This window comes from Artibeus jamaicensis, unplaced genomic scaffold (assembly GCF_021234435.1).
Source record: "Artibeus jamaicensis isolate MK-2021 breed Jamaican fruit bat unplaced genomic scaffold, CSHL_Jam_final scaffold_847, whole genome shotgun sequence".
Lineage (NCBI taxonomy): Eukaryota > Metazoa > Chordata > Mammalia > Chiroptera > Phyllostomidae > Artibeus > Artibeus jamaicensis.
In genome coordinates, this window is record NW_026522057.1 from 19,402,761 (window position 1) to 19,421,692 (window position 18,932).

Here is an 18,932-nt window from a genome sequence, read left to right on the forward strand (position 1 = left end):
CTTTATTTCTTAAGTAGAAAACTGAGTCACAAAGCAGTAAGCAATGTGCTAGTGTCAGACAGCCTAAGTAAACATTTCAAGTCACAGCTTTGCATTTGCCCTCCTTTAACCCCGACCTTCTCTTTGACCTTCACTTTAAGATGGTAGTGAATATGAGAGAGATTCTGCCTGACTTCATAAATTCTAGTGGCAGAGAGTGACCATAAATAGGTAACTCCACAAATACATATTTAAATTGTAGTCATAGTAAATACTAGTAGAACTATTTAGGATCTTAGGAGAGATCCTAAAGATCATGTACTGGGACCTAATTTAGGGATCTGGAGTAAGCAAAGGCTTTTTTGTTAGATATATTAAGTACTTTTGCTTTAACATATATAATTAATTCTTTCAAGCTTGCTTGTTCCCTTAACCTAGTTATAATCTACTTTCCAATGTAAATAATCATCTTGGCTAGCTCTACCCAGCCTTCTAAAAACCTCCAGCTCTAAAATTGTCCAAAATTCAGAAGTAGGGAAAAGTTTGATGATAAGCAAGTTGGAGAGTACTTTGCAAAGGCCCTTGAAAACACAGCAAAAATAAATGAGCATTAATAGAAAAGAGCCAACAAATATACTTTATATATTGTGATTTGTTCGTTAGAGTCTTAGAAGGTGAGTATTCTTGTAAACTAGCAGCACAGCGTTTCTCTTGCCTGGAAGTTGGGAAATGTGAAAGACCCAGCAAGAGTCTAAGAAAGAGGCTAAGAAAGATGAAAAGGCATTACGATGGTGAAAGCACTATTAAAATGGGGCCAGACCCCGCAAGGATGAGAAGCCCAGGGAATAAAGAGCAGCAGCAACAGTCTGGAAGGCAGAAGTTAGGAGGGTGAGTGATAATTTATTTAGAAGACCACAAATGTGCATGAGATGCAGACGGATCTGGAAACCAAAGGCTGATTGGTTAAAAGTATATGTAAGAAAGTTTTACACAACAACCTGACCTGAATGTTTCAAAAATGCCAATGTCATAAAACAAAAAAGAGGGAAAGGACAGATCTAGATTAAAGGAGTCAAAAGAGACATCGTAACTTGTGATGTTGGGTTTTTAATTGGACTGTAGAACAACAGAAAGTCATGGGCTCCCCTTCTCACATGCATCTTCCCCCTCATAAGAGCCAGGCTCTTTAGAGGCAAAACTGAGGGGTCTTACACTCAAAGCTGAGACAGGGGAGAGCAGGGCAGCTCACTGCTGTGTTAGTGATGCAGCCACCCTCCGTGCCAAAGGCAGTGGACCCAGCCAGATCACCCCATGGAAAGAAACACTTAACAAGGCACGCACCCCAAGAACTTCATAGTTCTTAGTACTTAAGCTAAACATATTACCTTGCCTATGAAAGAAGACCTGTCTTGTGAATATTTTGCAAATATTAACATACCCAACAGAGTGACCTCAGTTGCCATTTTAAGGCCTTTGAATCATAACATTGAATTTCTATTTCATAATATGCCATATTCAGTTTTTAAATGACCATAAAACAGAGAAACATTGTATAGAAAAATACATTTTTGACTCTGGTCCTTTGAGTGATCTTTAATAAAATTGTTAACCTAAACATACTTGCTTTATAAAGACACACTTCTGTTTTTAAATAGGACTTACATTGCCCATATCAGCCTGCATTTCACTGAGCTGTGTTAATGTTTTAAAAATTGTTTGTGAAAACTGTCTTATTTGCAGAACTTTCTACTGAGTTTGTCATAAGTAAAAGATTTTAAACTTATTTTAACCCTGTTAATGCTGTCTAGATTTGGGGTAAGCTTTTTATCTGCCATTCGAACAGGAAGCCATGCAGTGTGTGGAGGAGCTGAGTGCCCAGGGCCCGCCGCACGTGTTTGTGAGAGTGGGGGTTGAGTCCACCCTGGAGAGGAGCCAGATCACCAGGGACCACATGGGCCAACTGCTGTATCAGCTGGTGCAGTCAGAAAAGCTCAGCAAACAGGACTTTTTCAAAGGGTCAGTATCTTCCTTGAGTGGTATTTATCTATTAGGCTCTTGAGTAAGTAGTTCATTTTTAAAGTACATTGTCTATTTTAAGTTTGTTAGCTTTTTTCATAGATTAAAAGTGTGTCTGCTATACTGTGTTGATATATACTATTAATAATATATATCAAGTTTCTTATTAATTTAACTGGGTCATATGGCCTTAATACAGTCAGTCACGGCATTCAGAGAAATCTAGCTTATTGTTGAAATACAAATTTTTAATGATCGTAGAGACAAGTACACATTTTTCAGAACCTTGAGGACAACGCCATTTTTCATCACACACTCAAATGAGTAATTTATTTGTAACGACTGACTTTTGTGCCCTAGCGCAGTCTCCAAATTTCATCATACCCACCAATGGTATGATGGGTGGTATGATGAAATTTGGAGACTGTGCTAGGGCACAAAGGTTATCTTCTGTGGTTGTTTTTTTTATATCTTATTGTTAGGCCTATGTTGTGATGTAAGTAAGGTAGCGAAGACCCCTTAACCTTGGGGGAACTGAGGTTTCATTAGCCTATTTACATGTAAACCCTTGGCTATTCTTTCAGGAAGAAAACTTTTCTTTTGTGAAAAAAATTTGAAAAATTGACTTAAACCTGAAAGCCTTAAGTCTTTCAAAAACCTTGGTTATTTTGGCCAGGAAATGCCGTGTGTCCGTGTCAGCCCCACAGGAGGATGTGTAATTCCAAGTCGTTAGTGATTGATTCAGTTCCAGGTTGGTTTTGTTAGGATTCCCGTAGACGGCTGGTTTGGTGGTGCCTGCCTGTCCCTAGTGTTGGGTCCTCATTTGATCAGGTTCTGATGTCTTAGTGAGACACCGTCATCACAAGTGCATGGGTTAGGTTCTTTGTACTACAACCACAGAGTCTCACCCGGGCTTAGGTTCTAACATCACTGTTTAAGGCTAAAACTGCATATGGTAGAGAATTTTATTTAGGAGCCATGTTGTACCGTATAAACATACAACCACAGTCATCACCGTTAGGTGCTTAATCTCTAAGGGAACAGGAACTGAAACTTCTGAGGGCTGAACATCAGATTTGCGTCTCCTGTCTCATACCGACTCAGGGTATATGCTCGTTAAGTGGAGTCACAGTAAGAATTCTGCACTGTTTATTTTGCTTCTTATAAATCTTTTTGCCAAGCTCATGATGTATTCTGGTACGTTCAGTGTACACGTGATGAGATGCTACTGTGTATCTTTCAACCTCTTGGAAGAGCGTAACCATTAAATGCCATGGTTAACATACTTAGGAATAAATTACTCATTTGAGTGTGTGATGAAAAATGGTGTTGTCCTCAAGGTTCTGAAAAATGTGTACTTGTCTCTACGATCATTAAAAATTTGTATTTCAACAATAAGCTAGATTTCTCTGAATGCCGTGACTGACTGTATTAAGGCCATATGACCCAGTTAAATTAATAAAAAACTTTGGCAAAAGTTGCCATGATTGTTGGCCTGTAAGGCCAGGATGGTTTCCCAATCTTAGAAGAGAAATATGTTGTTCGCTCCACTAACCAGCCAATATAAATAGTAAGAGTAATGAAGGGATCCACACCCTCACAAAGAAATCCAGGTCTGTTGCCAGCCAACTTGAAACTACAGTTTCAAGCCCCTAGAAACTGCATTCACAGTAACTATTATTATCAGTTTATAAATAACTTGCTTTTTACCTAGATATTATGATATATTCACCATATAATTTTGAAAATTAGAATGCTGGATTATTATTTAGCATTTTACATCTTCAAACTATGCTCAGAAGTTAATTCTATCTGGAAAGACTCCTAGAAGTGTAGTCTAGCTTCGCCAGCTTTAATTGAACTTGGGAGGTGCTAGCTGGGTTTCTAGGCTGTCTCAGACGTTTGCAGTTCCCTTTGTAGGTTCCGTTGAGGAAAAAGTGTCATCATTCATGGCCTCCACACTTTCACTGTTTTTGGCGGTGGTGCTGCTGCTGCTGCTGCTGCTGGCAACACTGCCACAACCACAACCTTTTATTTAGACTGAAAATGAAATGCACACATCTGGGTCTCAGTAACTACTTCATCTTCCTCTGTTTTTCTTCCTTCTGCAGTTCAAGATAATGCAGTGGCTCCAGACCTAGCTTTTAATACTAAAATAGACCTGAACAAGCCATCCTTAGACCAGGACCGCTACGAAAACCCCTATTCCTCCCTAAATGGAGAGGTGTGGCATTTTTTCTAAGATAGAAACAAACTGATAGATTAGTGTCATCATCCACACAGAGGCTTCTTGCAAATAGATCGATTTCCCAATTACTTTAAAATCCCAAGTAATAAATAGTTCATACTGTCCAGAGAGGCCAGTTCATTGGAACCATGGAAACTCCCTAAGTCTTTTGTCTCTTTGGTCTCAATATGCAAAGATTTCTGTTTTTGCACAGCGCTGCCGGGGACCATCTGAGGTTAGCTTACTTTGATGCTGCTGCTGGTTAGGTGCCAGTTTCTGAGCAGCCGCTGAAGCAGTGGTTCTGGGAAACAAAGTAGAAGGCCTCCAAGTTTACTGGGCCCTGACCAGCCAGCTAATGTTCCATTTATCCTACAGTTCCTTCATATTTAAGGCATGCAGTGCTACTATATGTTAAGTCAGATTAGACAGAAGTTTCAAATAGGCTCTTTGTGTTGGGTTGTTTATAAATAAAGTTTAGATCCTTTGGAATTTTTCTTATGAGGTACTGTTATTAACTCCGAGCAAACAGTTGCCATATATAAAGCTCATCTTCACAAAGGCAACATCAAGCCATCCTCTTAGAATTTTCAGTACTTGCATCCAAATGCTTTAGGACGTAATTCAGGTAGGTAGGTAGGTAGGTAGGTAGGTAGGTAGGTAGGTAGATAAATGCATCATGGTTTTAGAAGTCGTCTTTTTAAAAACTGTCTGGTAGAGGTAATTGAGTACAGTTCATTATTAGCCACGGAATTGGAATTACCTTGGAAGTTTAGTAAATGAAATCCAGGATGGCGAAAATTGGAGTTGATAGTGAACACAAAATACGTGTCCTTCTGGAGGCTCGCTATATTAGTGTTTCACTTTAAGAAATATTCATTGGAGAAGAAATTCTTATCTCCTCCTTGACTGCCTTTTGGAACTTTTCTTGCCACTGTGGCAGTTCCACCTTGGTAAAGACAGAGTTCAGAGCTCACACAGACGTGCAGACTGAGTTTCAAATGCAAAAATGCAGAGGTGCCAGTTAACAATGAAAAGCCTATTTGCTCACATAGTTAGGTAGGATTGAGTTTAAATGGTCTTTGTTGTAGAGACCCTTTGACAATGATACTGCAGGATAAGAAGGCTCTTCATCTTCTTTTATTTCTCTCTTTTACTACTAGATTCTTAAAATTACTTAACAATAATACTTGATTAGTCCAGTTTTTAGATGTTTTTATTCTTTCATGTTTATCTACAGCCAAATTTCTATTATTATTTAGTTGTCATAATTGTGGAAGATGCCACTGACAATGCCATTCCCAACTGTATTAGATTATTTTGCCTTTTTAGCAGATTTCTGATCAGACCTTCGCTGAATTTTGTAAATTCCAACTTTTAACCATGCACTCCTTTCTTTAATTAAATTTTAGGCAGGAACTCAGTATATAAAATAAGTAAAAGTAGATCTCCTGTAGTCAGAATCGGGAGAGAGTGCCTGAAGTCCCACCTGTGGACCCTACCAAAGTGCAGTCCAGTAGGCGTCAGGGTCACTGCATACCAAGCACAAGGGTGCGGTATAGCTCTGTTTCATTCATTCAGCCAGCAGGAAATGTGTGTTATGCAAGGCATTGTTATAGTTTGGGGAGCTTCTACACACCTAAGATTTTTCATTTAAAAATCACACAAAAGGATTTAGGAACTTTAAACCTGAAAACAAGTATCTCTTCTTTTATCAGACTTGTTTTATGGAAATCCTATGTTCAGCCAAATAGGCTTTTTTTTTTTTTTAATCAGCAGTATGTCTTTGACAGTGATTGTGTTCTATAGACAGTCCCATGACTACTGGAGAAGTAGAAAACCAAGGCAAAAGTACAGGTATCTTTTCGTTGTAATATGAGATGAAAACAGTACACGTACTGCTGAAAGGCAGAATGGCTGCAGTCATGGGTTCATTAAACAGCTTAATCTGTGCCACTAACCCATGGAACACGGATGGGCATTGTAGGGTGATTAACCCAGAAATCCTGGAGTCCATCTAGATTATGGTCCATTAGTAGCACATTAACTGAGCTGGAAGTCTACACATAATGAGAGAATAGTTAAATACCTGTTGTATTGCAAATAGATGACAGATAATTGCAAGCTAGAAGGTCACAAAATTGGCATTAGGAATTCATGAAGCCCAGGATTGGATAAAGTGGCTAATCTGCAAACTGTTTTGAAATGGCACCTGCAGAAAGGTTACTCTGCCGTCTAGTGGTGTTTCTGTGTGCAGAGATCTGAAAGGATGTGAACACAGTGCCTGCCCATGGCTCCTTCATTCATTCATTCCTTTTGTGTATTTCCTTAGATTCTGTGTATTTCCTTGTAATTGTGCATGTGTCTCCTGTAGTTAAATTTACCTTTGTTTTTGTACTTTTTAATATGTTACATGTATAGGATGAGTTAATAAAGCCTTACATTGTTTTTATAATTCTAAATGAATAGCCATGCTGTTAAGAAAAATTGCACTGATATTTTGTATTTTACTTTTATTCAAATCCCATTTATTTTACTTCATATTGAGAAATATTTCATAGCATGAGAGCTTGAAACCATTAACTTTTCTTTATACAACAGTTGGTAGCATGTCATAATGATGGTGTTATTAGTAAAATTGTCACACTCTTACATCCATCCATTTTTTTCCCCCATTGTAAGCTCCTCAAGGATAAGGATTTTTGCCTTTTCTTCTCTTTGTTTCTGGTCTTTATTAGGTTTTTTAGTCTGTGCTTCTGGCTGACTCAGAGAATATGATACTCAACTGTGGTGAACTCTTTATAATGTGGGATTAAATTGATAGCTGTTCCCCAGAATTTCACGTGACTGCCTCATTTTCATCATTTAAGTCTTTCAAATGTCACCTCTGTGCAGAGGTATTTCCTGCCCCCTCCCATCTGAATTGGGATATCCTGGGACCATAGTTCATGTTCTTCAGAGCATCGGCTTTTAGCCCGTCCCTCAGAATGTTGTCCTGTCTGCAGGGATGCCTTCGTCTCTGCTCCTCTCCCTCCCCACACGAATGTAAGCCCTCTGAGAGCAAGAGCCAGTTACTTTATGCCTAGAACAGTACCTAATATAGCAAGTGCTTAATAGGTATTTCTTTACCAGCTGCTATTTCATCTCTTTATTTAATCTTAACTTTTGAATTACATTTGCATGTGAATTTTTCCCTCTTTTTTAGTTTTTCAGAAACATTGGAATTGGCAGATGACATGGCCATTGATATTCCCCACATTTGGTTGTACCTTGCGGAACTGGTGACCCCCATGTTGAAAGAAGGTGGAATCTCCATGAGAGAACTAATCATGTAAGTTTTCTTGTTTCTTTTGATGTATATCAAGTTAAACTGATGCAAAACTCATCAGCTGGCCTTCTATCATACTGCTGGTCCCTTGGTGTAGCGATTTTCAACTTTTTTCATCTGTGTTACATATAAACTAATTACTAAAATTTGGCAGCACCCCCAAAAAATAAATTTTTTGCCTGTCTGATAAAAATACTTAGAACCTGATTCATTCATATGGACAGGTATTGTTATGTTGGCTGTTACCGTTTTTTTAATTCGACAGTCTCAAGAGAAAGAAGGTCAGTGCCTCTGACTTAATAGTCTAGTATTGCATATTTTAAACATTCTTGGTGGTACACTGGTTGAAAATTCCTGCCTTAGTGCCTGTAGAGACTCCTGGATGCAGCTGTGACCCTTTAAGACTTCTAATTTTAATATAAAAATGTTACCTCATACTGCATGTTTACTGTAGAAGTGATGGGGATATAATACCCATTGAGGTTAGCAACAATTATAGATTTGGCTCCAGAATCATGTAACTAACTAGAAGGTGATTTTGCTCCTGGCAGCTTAATGCTAACCTGACTCTAATGTCTGTCGTTGCCCCAGTGCTGTGACACCTTATCAGACCATGACCCCTATATGGTACATGCTCAGGGTGTAATACAAAGAACTGAAGTCTCAAGCATTTCTAAATTTGAACATGAGCGGGAAATTATTGCCACATTGTATAGACTAGTATTTCCCAAGAAATCATTCATTTAGACAGACTCTGCGCACTGCTGTATCCCTTTTCTTTGATATTCACAGAATAAATTATAGCACATTCAAGGTTATGAGAATCCTGCAGTAAAATGCAAAACATAAAAACTATTTGGGTTTGTGTAATCAACATTGCCTCACTTAATTGACTGCACAACTTTTTTTTTTTTTAGGAATGATTATTGGTACCCTGTAGAAAACAGTTTGGGAAATACTAGTTAGACTATGAAAAAAATAGGTTCCTTTCTGTTTCAGCTGTATTCTAAATAAGGTGGAAGGGGCTTCCTTTCTTAAAAACAGTTAATAACTAAGATTCACACCTCTTTGTTATCTATGGTGCTTTTCTTCTTTCAGCTTAAAGTGGGGTTTATATAAATAAATAGATTATTAAGTGAGACTGATCCTTGCAACTGCTTCTATCACAGAAACAGTTAAAGAAAAAGGCAAAAATCAAGAATTCTAAAGTCCCTTTGCAGCTTCTCCATGAAGCATAAAATGAACCTGAAGTTTCTGAACTACTTCTATTGAAAATTACTTCAAGTATGTACTGGATTTGGCTTGCCCAGGATTATTCTTTAGGTTGTAAAGTATCTGTTCTTCTGGCACACGTTGTTTGCCTACTGTTTTAGAACAGAGAGTTTATTCTGAGGTACTTAATCACTACTCCTATCTTTCACAGAGAATTTTGCAAACCTTTACTTCCTGTTGGAAGAGCTGGGGTCTTGCTTTCTGAAATATTGCACCTTCTATGCAAACAAATGGTGAGTGTTAAACTGAGTGTCCAGCCCAACAGCATGTTAGGAAGGGCAGTGATTTTGACCTAGGGTTATTGGTAAATGGCTTAGATATCACTGTGCAAGTAATTTCTGTTTTCTCTTATTATTTGAAAAAGAGAGTGAGGTCTCTGTTTAAATCTAGTTTCTTCCGGGGTGCATTTGTCCTTCTGTTCACTAGTAACTTGGAAAAGAAGTATTTATTCTCAACTAAATTTGATACAACTTTTTAAAATTTCAAGGTATGGCCCTGGCTGGTGTAGCTCAGTGGATTGAGCATGGGCTATGAACTAAAGGGTCATGGTTCGATTCCCGGTCGGGGCACACGCCTGGGTTGCAGGCCAGTTCCCCAGTGGGGGGGGGCATGTGAAAGGCAACCACACACTGATGTTTCTCTCCCTCTCTTTCTCCTTCCCTTCCCCTCTCTCAAAAATTTTTTTTCAAGATATGTTTTATTTGTAAACAACAGCTACTAATTTTATCTTTTCTTGAAACAAAATGGCTACATTATTTATACTTTCTAATTAATTTCAATGAAAATTCCACCTCTTTCCAAGAAAGAGACAGGATTCATAAAATGATTTTGTTATTTCTGGATTGTGGGCTAGGTAATCCAGTTAGAAATAGGTGGTGAGGAAAATTATTCTTCAGGATTGTGAATTTTAGTTTAATAAATATACATAATTCTCTGCAAAGTTCTGTGCTAAGATCTCAGTCTACAAAGATAACTAAACTTAAAAGAATTTATAACTTGGAGCAGGAGATAGACAAGTCTAAACCAATAGTTTCAAAGGAGTGTGGCAGGTTCTATATTGGACGCCTTAGAGGTTTGGTTTGGGAAAGGGCCGTGCAGTCACAAAGGTGGTAACACCTGGGCTCAGAGATGTCAAAACAAAACAGGACTCGGGATGAAATTCAGTGGTGATTTCTGACTTATTCAAACCAAAGCCAAAAATATCAAGATGATAGATTTCATTGTTTTACGGGCATTGATTTTTAAAATTCAACATTTTATTTATCACTCTAAATCTACAGAAATCCTTCTGTATTACATTTGTGTAACTGTTATTCACAGACAGGTATACTAAGTAGCCTGGAATTTAGTTCTAATTGATTATCTGTTTATTATTAATACTCTTTGCTTGCTAGCACTAAAATTTTTATTGAACCTTACTTTGGAGATCCAAAATTATTCTCTCCTATCTGACTTTAGTCCTTACTTAAAAGTCAAATTCTTGTTAACTTTCATTTGTAAAAACTAAAATGGAATTCTCATAGGCCATAAACTCTGCAGTGAGACAGCCTGAGTTTAAATCTCGGCTCTCCTGAGTTACCAGCTATGCCTTGGGCAAGTTACTCTGTGAAATAGTTAGTACCTGCACCATCGATGACAGCTGCAGCCTCAATCCCTGACATTTTCCTTTGTCGCTGTGACTTTATTCAAGCAGTGGACTTGCCCCTCCACTAACAACAGCTCTTCTTCATTTCTTGGGTTCAACCTGTGCTTCTTTTCCCTTGAAATACTTCTCATATCTCACTCAGGAGCAACAGCTTTTCTTAGCCATTCTCCTGTGAGACAGCGTAGTGGTGATGTGCTATGAGGGGGAGTGCCAGTGAGGCCTGTCCGATAGCTTTGCTGGCAGATGCATCTAGCACTGTCTAGGAAAAGAGGCAGTGTTGAATTTGTAAACTCGGTGCATGGGTCTTTTTTTCAGTGATTAGATTCATAAATTCTACATCCCAGCTTGCAGATCCCTAGGTTAGTCATCTAGTGAAAGAAATTATTAAACCTTAAAAAGCTGTACTTCAGCCATTCACCATTAGGTTTACATACATTCAGACATCTCAGTTTCTATGCAGAGTCCTAGAAATTAACTTCATATCTGCAAGAAAAGGGTTTTTTTTGGGGGGGTTGCAGATTTTTTAGTCTTAACAGTTCTACATTCTGTTTTTTCTCTTGCCAGTGTAAAAGTAAATGGATTTTGACTTACTTCTATTTCAGAGCCATAAGAAAGTGGGAGCTTTGTGGAGGGAGGCTGACCTCAGCTGGAAGGACTTTTTGCCAGAAGGGGAAGATGTACATAATTTTCTCTTGGAGCAGGTATGTAAGAAAACAACTTACCCCTTCCTGTTTGATAGTGTGTATTTTTAATCCACGGTTGGGAAGATGTGTATGTGAAGGACCGATTTAATTTATAGACACATTTCGGACTGCACTGGTGGTTAGTGCCCCTAACCGCTCTGTTCTTTGAGGGTCAGCCATGGTCGGTCTATATATAAAGGAAATGAAGATAATTTCATTAATATTCTAGTTATTAAAATTAGACCAAAATAGGAGTCATGGTCAGGATGTCACTTTGAGTCCACTTCAACTCTGCATTCATTAGCTATAAATAAAAAAATAAAATTTAAAAGACTTAGTCACACACAAAACGAGCCAGAGGGAGAGGGCAGGTGGAGAAGGGCAAAGGGGCAAAAATTAGGAAAACTATAATAGCATAAATAATAAAATACAATTTAAATAAATAATTAAAGCTGGAAAAAAAGAAAACAAGTTATATATCTCTGTACACAAGAAATTAAATTCTGCCCTTGCTGGTATAGCTCAGTGGATTGAGGACAGGCCTGCGAACCACACCATCACGGTTCGATTCCCAGTCAGGGCACATGCCTGGGTTGCAGGCCAGTTCCCAGCAGGGGATGCACAAGAGGCAACCATACACTGTTATTTCTCTCCCTCTCTCCTTCCTTTCCCCTCTAAAAGCTAAATAAATAAAATCTTTAAAAAATTTTTTTTAAAGAAAAGAAATGAAATTCATAAACCAGGTGGTAATAGGATTAAAGCGGCAAGCTGTCTGAGCTCTGGATTTGAGAGCAGTTAGAGACGACCAGAGTTATTTCTGTGGGTAACAGGTGCTAGAGTGCTTTTTTTTTTTACAACTTAGAGGACTGGGGGACAGATTTAACTGCATAAAATATAGTTAAATACCATAAATAAATGAGTGAAAGGAAGTAGACACAGTCTTATAGCCAGGACCTTTACTAGGCTGCCTGCTGTCTGGATCTAGAAACCCACACGGCAGGAGGCCCAGTGGTTGATGCAGTTGAGTGCTAGACAGAGAGTCGTGAGGGTCAGATGGAGGCAACCGTAAAAGTATTAGACCAAGAAGAGTGACCGAGAGAGAAAAAATGTCTCTCAAAGTGACCCTATAAATTATAATCATAAAACATATAGAAAATTAAAGCTAAGACAGCCAGCAAAATCAGCTAAAATCGGCAAAAGGAGAAAAAAATTACTCCTAGGTAAAAATGAAATGATAAAGCAATTTGAAAATGGCTTTAAAGTAAGTATGTTGTATTGGATAAAGACATTGCCTTAGGTTACTATGGATTTTAGCTTCCTTTTGATTGGTTGTAGTCTGGATGTATTAGGAACACTCCTGAGAAAACAGTAAGAACCTACATAAAATATAATTTCTCTAGCATTGCTGGGCTAGTAGAATAGAAGAAATTTCCAAGGAACAAAAAGAATGAGGGGAGCCCTGGCCAGGTAGCTCCTTTGGTTAGGGCATCATTCCAGTATACTACCAGCGTCGTGGGTTGGATCCCCCCATTGGGGCACATACAAAAATCAACCAATAAATGCATAAATAAGTGCAATAACAAACTGATGTTTCTCTCTTTGTCCTTTCCTCCTTCTCTAAAATCAATATTTTTAAAAAGCTTTTTAAGTAAGGGGGAAAATACCTAGAGATGAAATCTGAACTCTGAACCATAACCACATTTGAAGGGCATGCTGCCAGTGCCATTACAAGTGCTGCCAGAGATCTTGAAAGAGATTGAAATGGTCCCAAGTTCAATATTGTCCTGGCTCCAAGAAGCAGACTAAAAATGCACTTTGCAAAAACATTCTCAGCTTAGGTCTCCTATGTTCTACGAATTAACATTATCTAAATGTATGAGTTAACACCTAAGAGTTCATGTAACATAATGAAATAAGTAATCGTGAATGAGAGTAAATAGACAGCAAATGCTAGATTTAGGCCTAAGATAATGGAATTATTACTCAAAATATAAAATAACATGTTTTAAAAAGAGGGAATCACAAAAATGAGCAAAAAAGAAGAGACTAGTCAAAATGACTGGGCAAGTTTCCAAAAGAAGAAGATACTACATACTAGATAGAATTATAAGAGATGTTAAAGAGATTTAGGGGACAAAATGAGAAAGTCTAATATGTGTCTACGTGGAGTCCTAGAAGGAAAAATAGAGTGACTCGTGAAGAGAAAACATTTGAGAGACTGTGGCTGACGCTTTTCCAGAACTGGTGAAATATGTGAATCTATATAAAAGGCACACATGTAGCACACAGGTCAATTATGATCAAACTGCATAATAGTAAAGCCAGAAGACTTGAAAATAGCTAGCAAGAAGTAAGTTTATTACCTTACAGAGGGCAAACAGACTTTGGTACAGGAACAGTGAAAGCCAGAAGGTGGTGGAATAGTCTCACGCTGTTGAGAAAATGTCAGTTAATCTAGAATTGCTTCTCCAACTGAACCTTTAAGAATGAGGGGCAACACATTTGGAAACTTTATAACACACTTCTGAGTAATCCATGCATCAACAAAAAAATGTAAAAGATAGGAAAGGTATTTTAAACTGAATGAAAATGAAAACACAATATATAAAAATTTATGGAATGCAACTAAAACAGTACTTATAGTAAAACTTTTAGCACTTACCACCTGTATTTCTAAAAGTAGGTCAAAAGTCAGTGACCTCAGCTTCAGCCTTACAAAATTAGAAAGAGAAAAATATCAAAAGTAAATAGTAGTCAATAATAAGATGCATAACTCAGTGAAACAAAAAAATTTAAGTCAAGTGCTGATTGTTTGGAAGATAAAATTGATAAACCTCTGACTAATAAGGGAAAGGAATTAAAAAGAGAAGACAGGAATTACCAGTAAAAAGAATGAGAGAGGTAGTAACATGATACAGATGATACATGTAATGGATAGAGAACTTTGTGAATAATCTTTATGCCAATAAACATTTATCAGCTTAGTTGCGATGAACAATATCTTGAAGGATACAAGCTTTTAGAGCTAACTCAAGAATAAATAACCTGAATATTGCCTATTTAAAAAATTGAAATATTTCAATATATTCTCACAAAGAAAACTCCAGCCCCAATGGTTTTACTATTGAATTTACCAGACATTTAAGGAAGAAATGAACCAGTTCTCAAAAAAAAAAATTATACCGGTTTTACCAGAAAACTGAAGAGGAGAGATACTTCGCATCTCATTCTGTGAGGCCAATATTACTTTGATAACAAAACTAGAGAATAAGAGAAAACTATGGACTTCCAGCAAAGATGGACATGTAGGTAGATATATTTGAACTATATAGAAGTCTGAGAACCAAGGATTTGAAGAAGAAATATTCATCCAAACTGGAAGCAGGGGTAGCGATGGGCAGCCAGGCTGGAGAGGATACACAGCAAGGCAATGGGTTGGGCCTGGTGAGGCAGCAGCAGGCAGACCGGGGGGGGGGGGGGGTCTCATATTTGCATGCAGATAAGCTGGGAGGAACAAGTAGGGAGCAAGACAGAATACAACCCAGGGTTCCAGCATGGGAAACTAAAGCCTCAAAAGCTCTGGCTGTAAAAATCTGTGAGGATTTTTACAAAATAGAAACAATCTATTTTTGTTTTTTCATTATCTCATCTTTAGTATTCATTGTCTTTCTGTTCTAATATAAATAGCAGAGGTGTTTATAAGACTTATAATAGGTGAATCTTCTAAAAAAATTAAAAGGTGTAACCACAAAGTCTGGAAACATTTCTTAATAGATTGAACTCTTTGATTACTTCTTTTAGGATACACTGTAGGCACAAGTTTATTCAATGAAAATTAGAAACACCAATCATACGAGGCAATACTTTGTGGATGGATGTACAGGATTAATGGAAATGCTACCTCCGTGCACATTGTTCATTGCAGTTTTGCGTAGCTTATTATTGAAATATGCCTTCTTAGTGAGGAATAGTACATTGAACATCTCATAGAATATCAGTAAACTTATTATTATGGATATTAGTTTATGTTCCCAAACTTTATGTGACACGAACAATTTTAACTCAGAAGACAAAGCAGGGACCACAAATCCCCTTGTTGTTACTATCATGTTAATTATCAACTGTTAAGTTGCCTATACCCACCTTTGTAAAAAAAAGTGTGTGTTTGTTTCACTTTTTATCTAGTCCCAGAGATCTTCCTGCTTTGCTTTCTCCCTCCTCCCTAATGCATCAGCAGTGCGTTTCATGTAACCCCATTATGCCTCCACCTTTGATTGTAATGTATAAAATAAAGTGCAAAACTGTCAAGAAAAATATACAGGGAGCCAGCATTGAAGAGAAAGAAACCAGGATGCATATCAATGATTAGAAATAGAAGGAAGAAATAAACATTCGCCCAGAACAGAATAAAGAAACAAGAATTCAGAAAAATAAGGAAAGGCTTAGGAACCTCCAGGACAACTTTAAACATTCCAACATCTGAATTATAGGGGTGCCAGAAGGAGAAGAGGAATAGCAAGAAATTGTAAACTTAGTTGAAAATATAATGAAAAAAAAGAGAACATGTAATGAAGGAGAACTTCCCCAATCTGGCAAAGGAAATAGACTTCCAGGAAGTCCAGGAAGCTCAGAGAGTCCCAAAGAAGTTGGACCCAAGGAGGAACACACCCAAGATACATCATAATTACATTACCCAAGATTAAAGAAAAGGATGCTGCTTAAAAGCAGCAAGAAAAAGGGATGTAGTTACCTACAAAGGAGTTCCTATAAGACTAGCAGCTGATTTCTCAGAAGAAACATTATAGGCAAAAAGGGGGTGGCAAGAAGCATTCAAAGTGATGAAAGGCAAGTACCTGCATCCAAGATGACTCTATCCAGCAAAGCTATCATTTAGAATGAAAGGGCAGATAAAGTGCTTTCCAGATAAAGGCAAGTTAAAGGAGTTCATCATTAGCAAGCCCTTATTATATGAAATGTTAAAGGGTCTTATCTAAGAAAAAGATCAAAACCATTAGCAGGAAAATTAGAACAAACTTACAACTATCAACAACTGAACCTAAAAAAACAAACTAAGCAAACAACTAGAACAGGAACAGAATCACAGAAATAGAGATCATGTGGAGGGTTATAAATGGGGGAGAGGGAAGAATGGAGGAAAAAGTACATGGAATAAGAAGCATAATGGTAGGCACAAAATAGACAGGGGGTAGTTAAGAATAGTATAGGAAATGGAGAAGCCAAAGAACTTATGTATGAGCCATGGACATGCACTAAGAGGGTGGGGGAGATGCTGGTGGGGCTAGGTAGGTGAAAGGTGGAGGGGAGTAAAGGGGAGAAAAATTGGGGCAACTATAATAGCATAATCAATAAAATATACCAAAAGAAGGAAAGAAAAATATAGACCTGTATTCCTAATTAACAGGGAGAAAAATTTCTCAAGAAAATTTTCACAGATCAACTCCAACAATATATAAAAGGGAAAATACATCATAACCAAGTAGGAATGTAATATTGGTTCACTTTCAAAAATCAATGAATAGATGTTGGGAAGATGGAGAATAAGAATAAGAACTCTAGAATAAGTTCCTCTACTAAAACAGCTATTGAGCTGGCACGATCTATTAAAATCAGCTATTTTAGAATTATGTACTACCAATAGCAGTGGAATGCTTGATGACAAAAAAGAGACTGGTAAATTTTGATGCTTTAGCATTTTACTTGTGGGCACGACTAGCCCCCAGCCCAGTGGCAGGCCGCTGAGAAGACGGCAGCACCTCTTTCCTTCAGCCAGGTTTCCTTGAGCAGTCAAGACTCATCCTCCAGAGACTGGTTCTGTGTCTTTCAGTCTGCTTTCAGTTCACTGAGGGTCTAGTGCAGGGCCTGGCCATTGTCTTAACTCCTCAGGCTAAAACAATTTCCTGGATAGCGTCTGACAAAGAATTTAAAGAAATTAACACCTTGTGTATTCCCCACATCTGTCTCTCTTTCTCATTGGATCCAGGCATTCACTGAAATCTTCGAAAGGTCACTGGCTGACTACAGAATTAATAAACCAGAGATTTCAAGGACCACACACCAGAAGGAATGTGTAGTCCTTGTGTCAAAGTCATCAAGCAAACACATGACTGCAACATCAGCAATCTCTGGGGAAGGGGGAGGACGATGCCCAGGTTAACATTTACAGTGTTCAAAATGTCAGGTTCTTAATATAAAATTATAAAGTATACAAAGAAACAGGGCTCATTCACAGGGATAAAAAAAAAGAAATTGACAGAAAGCATCTCTGAGGAAGCCCAGACATTGGACACACTAGACAAAGACTTTAAATGAACTGTCTTAGATATGCTCAAATTGCTGAAGGAAATCATAGAAAGAGAACTAAAGGAAATCAGGAGAATGATGTAAAAACAACTTGGAAATATGGATAAAGAAGTAAGAAATTATAAATAAGAATCAAGCAAATTCTGAAGCTGACAAGGTATAATAGTGGAAATAAAAATTAACTACAGTTATGTGCCACTTAATGACATTGCAGTCAAAGCTGGACCACATATATGGTAGTGGTCCCATAAGAGTGTAAAGGGGCTGAAAATTCCATCACCTAGTGACACTGTAGCAGTCATTATATTGTCAGGCAAAGGTTGTGAAACATCCACAAGGCTGTGATTGCGGGGACCAACAGCTTTAACCTGGAAGTGAATGAGGATGGCATCGGAGTGCTCCTAGAGGTGGTTCCTGAAGAATCGACTAAGGGGGAATTGACTAGAACAGGAGCACATAGCTGAAAAGGAGGCAAGAGAAAAGGAGACTGCGGAAGGAAAAGAACCTCAAGAAGATCTGCAGTGAAGGCTTTAGCTGAAGCATTTGCAGACCTCAGTAAGCTCCTTAAAAAGTTTGATAAAATGGAACCCAGCACTGAGGGGTTTTCATTAATAGAGAGGAGTATTCATGGTGCGTTATCTGCTTATAAGCAAATCTGTGATGGGGAAAAAAGGCAAGCAAACCACAGACATGTTTCTTAGAAGAGTGGCACCTCCTAAATTTCCTCCCAGAGGTATTCCAGAAGAAGGCACTGCTCTCATAGGTGACGACAGCTCCATGCACATTCCTGTCCCTGAAGACCTTCCAGTGGAACAAGATGTTGAGATGGGACACAATGATACTGGTAACCCTGCCCTGTGTAGGCCTGGGCTAATGTGTGTGTTGTGTTTCAGGTTGTTAACGAGAAAATTTAAAGAAAACAATTTTAGGATAATGGTATTGAATAAAGAAAATATTTCCGTATAGCTGTACAGTGTTTTGTGTTTTAAGCTGTGATTATAAAAGTCCAGAAGTTTTTAAAAATTAAAGTTTACAAAGTAAAAAAGTTACAGTAAGCTAAGGTTAATTTATTATTGAAGAAAAGTTTTTTTACAAATTTAGTGTAGTCTGAGTGTAGGGTGTTTATGAAGTTTACAATAGCATATAGTAATGTCATAGGCCTTCCAATTCATTCACCAGAGCAGCTTCCGGTCCTGCAAGCTCCTTCCGTGGTTAAGTACATGTAAGTGGACCCATGCGATTCAAACCTGTGTTGTCCAAGGATCAACTGTATTGTACCTTGTCTGTGTTTAGATATGCTGAGGTACACAAATACCTTCCACTGAGTTACAGTTACCTGCAGTGTTCAGTACCTGCTGTTAGCCTTTGAGCAGTTGGCTTTACCACACAGCCTAAGTTTGTGTAAGGGTGCTCTGCGTTTGCATGATGACGTTGCCTAATGATGCAGTTTATAAAATGTATCCC

At 38.0% G+C, this 18,932-nt stretch overlaps 1 protein-coding gene across 14 annotated transcripts in view; it reads left to right on the top strand.

Moving 5' to 3' along the window:
* EIF4G3 (eukaryotic translation initiation factor 4 gamma 3) overlaps nucleotides 1–18,932 on the top strand; it is a 292,964-nt gene that overhangs the window by 262,507 nt on the left and 11,525 nt on the right. For all 14 annotated transcript variants that reach the window (XM_037140126.2, XM_037140134.2, XM_037140123.2 and 11 more), the window contains 4 exons: nucleotides 1,823–1,995; nucleotides 7,425–7,550; nucleotides 8,971–9,052; nucleotides 11,067–11,165. In XM_037140126.2, the coding sequence (XP_036996021.2) occupies nucleotides 1,823–1,995; nucleotides 7,425–7,550; nucleotides 8,971–9,052; nucleotides 11,067–11,165 (480 nt within the window). The remainder of the gene's footprint in view (nucleotides 1–1,822; nucleotides 1,996–7,424; nucleotides 7,551–8,970; nucleotides 9,053–11,066; nucleotides 11,166–18,932) is intronic.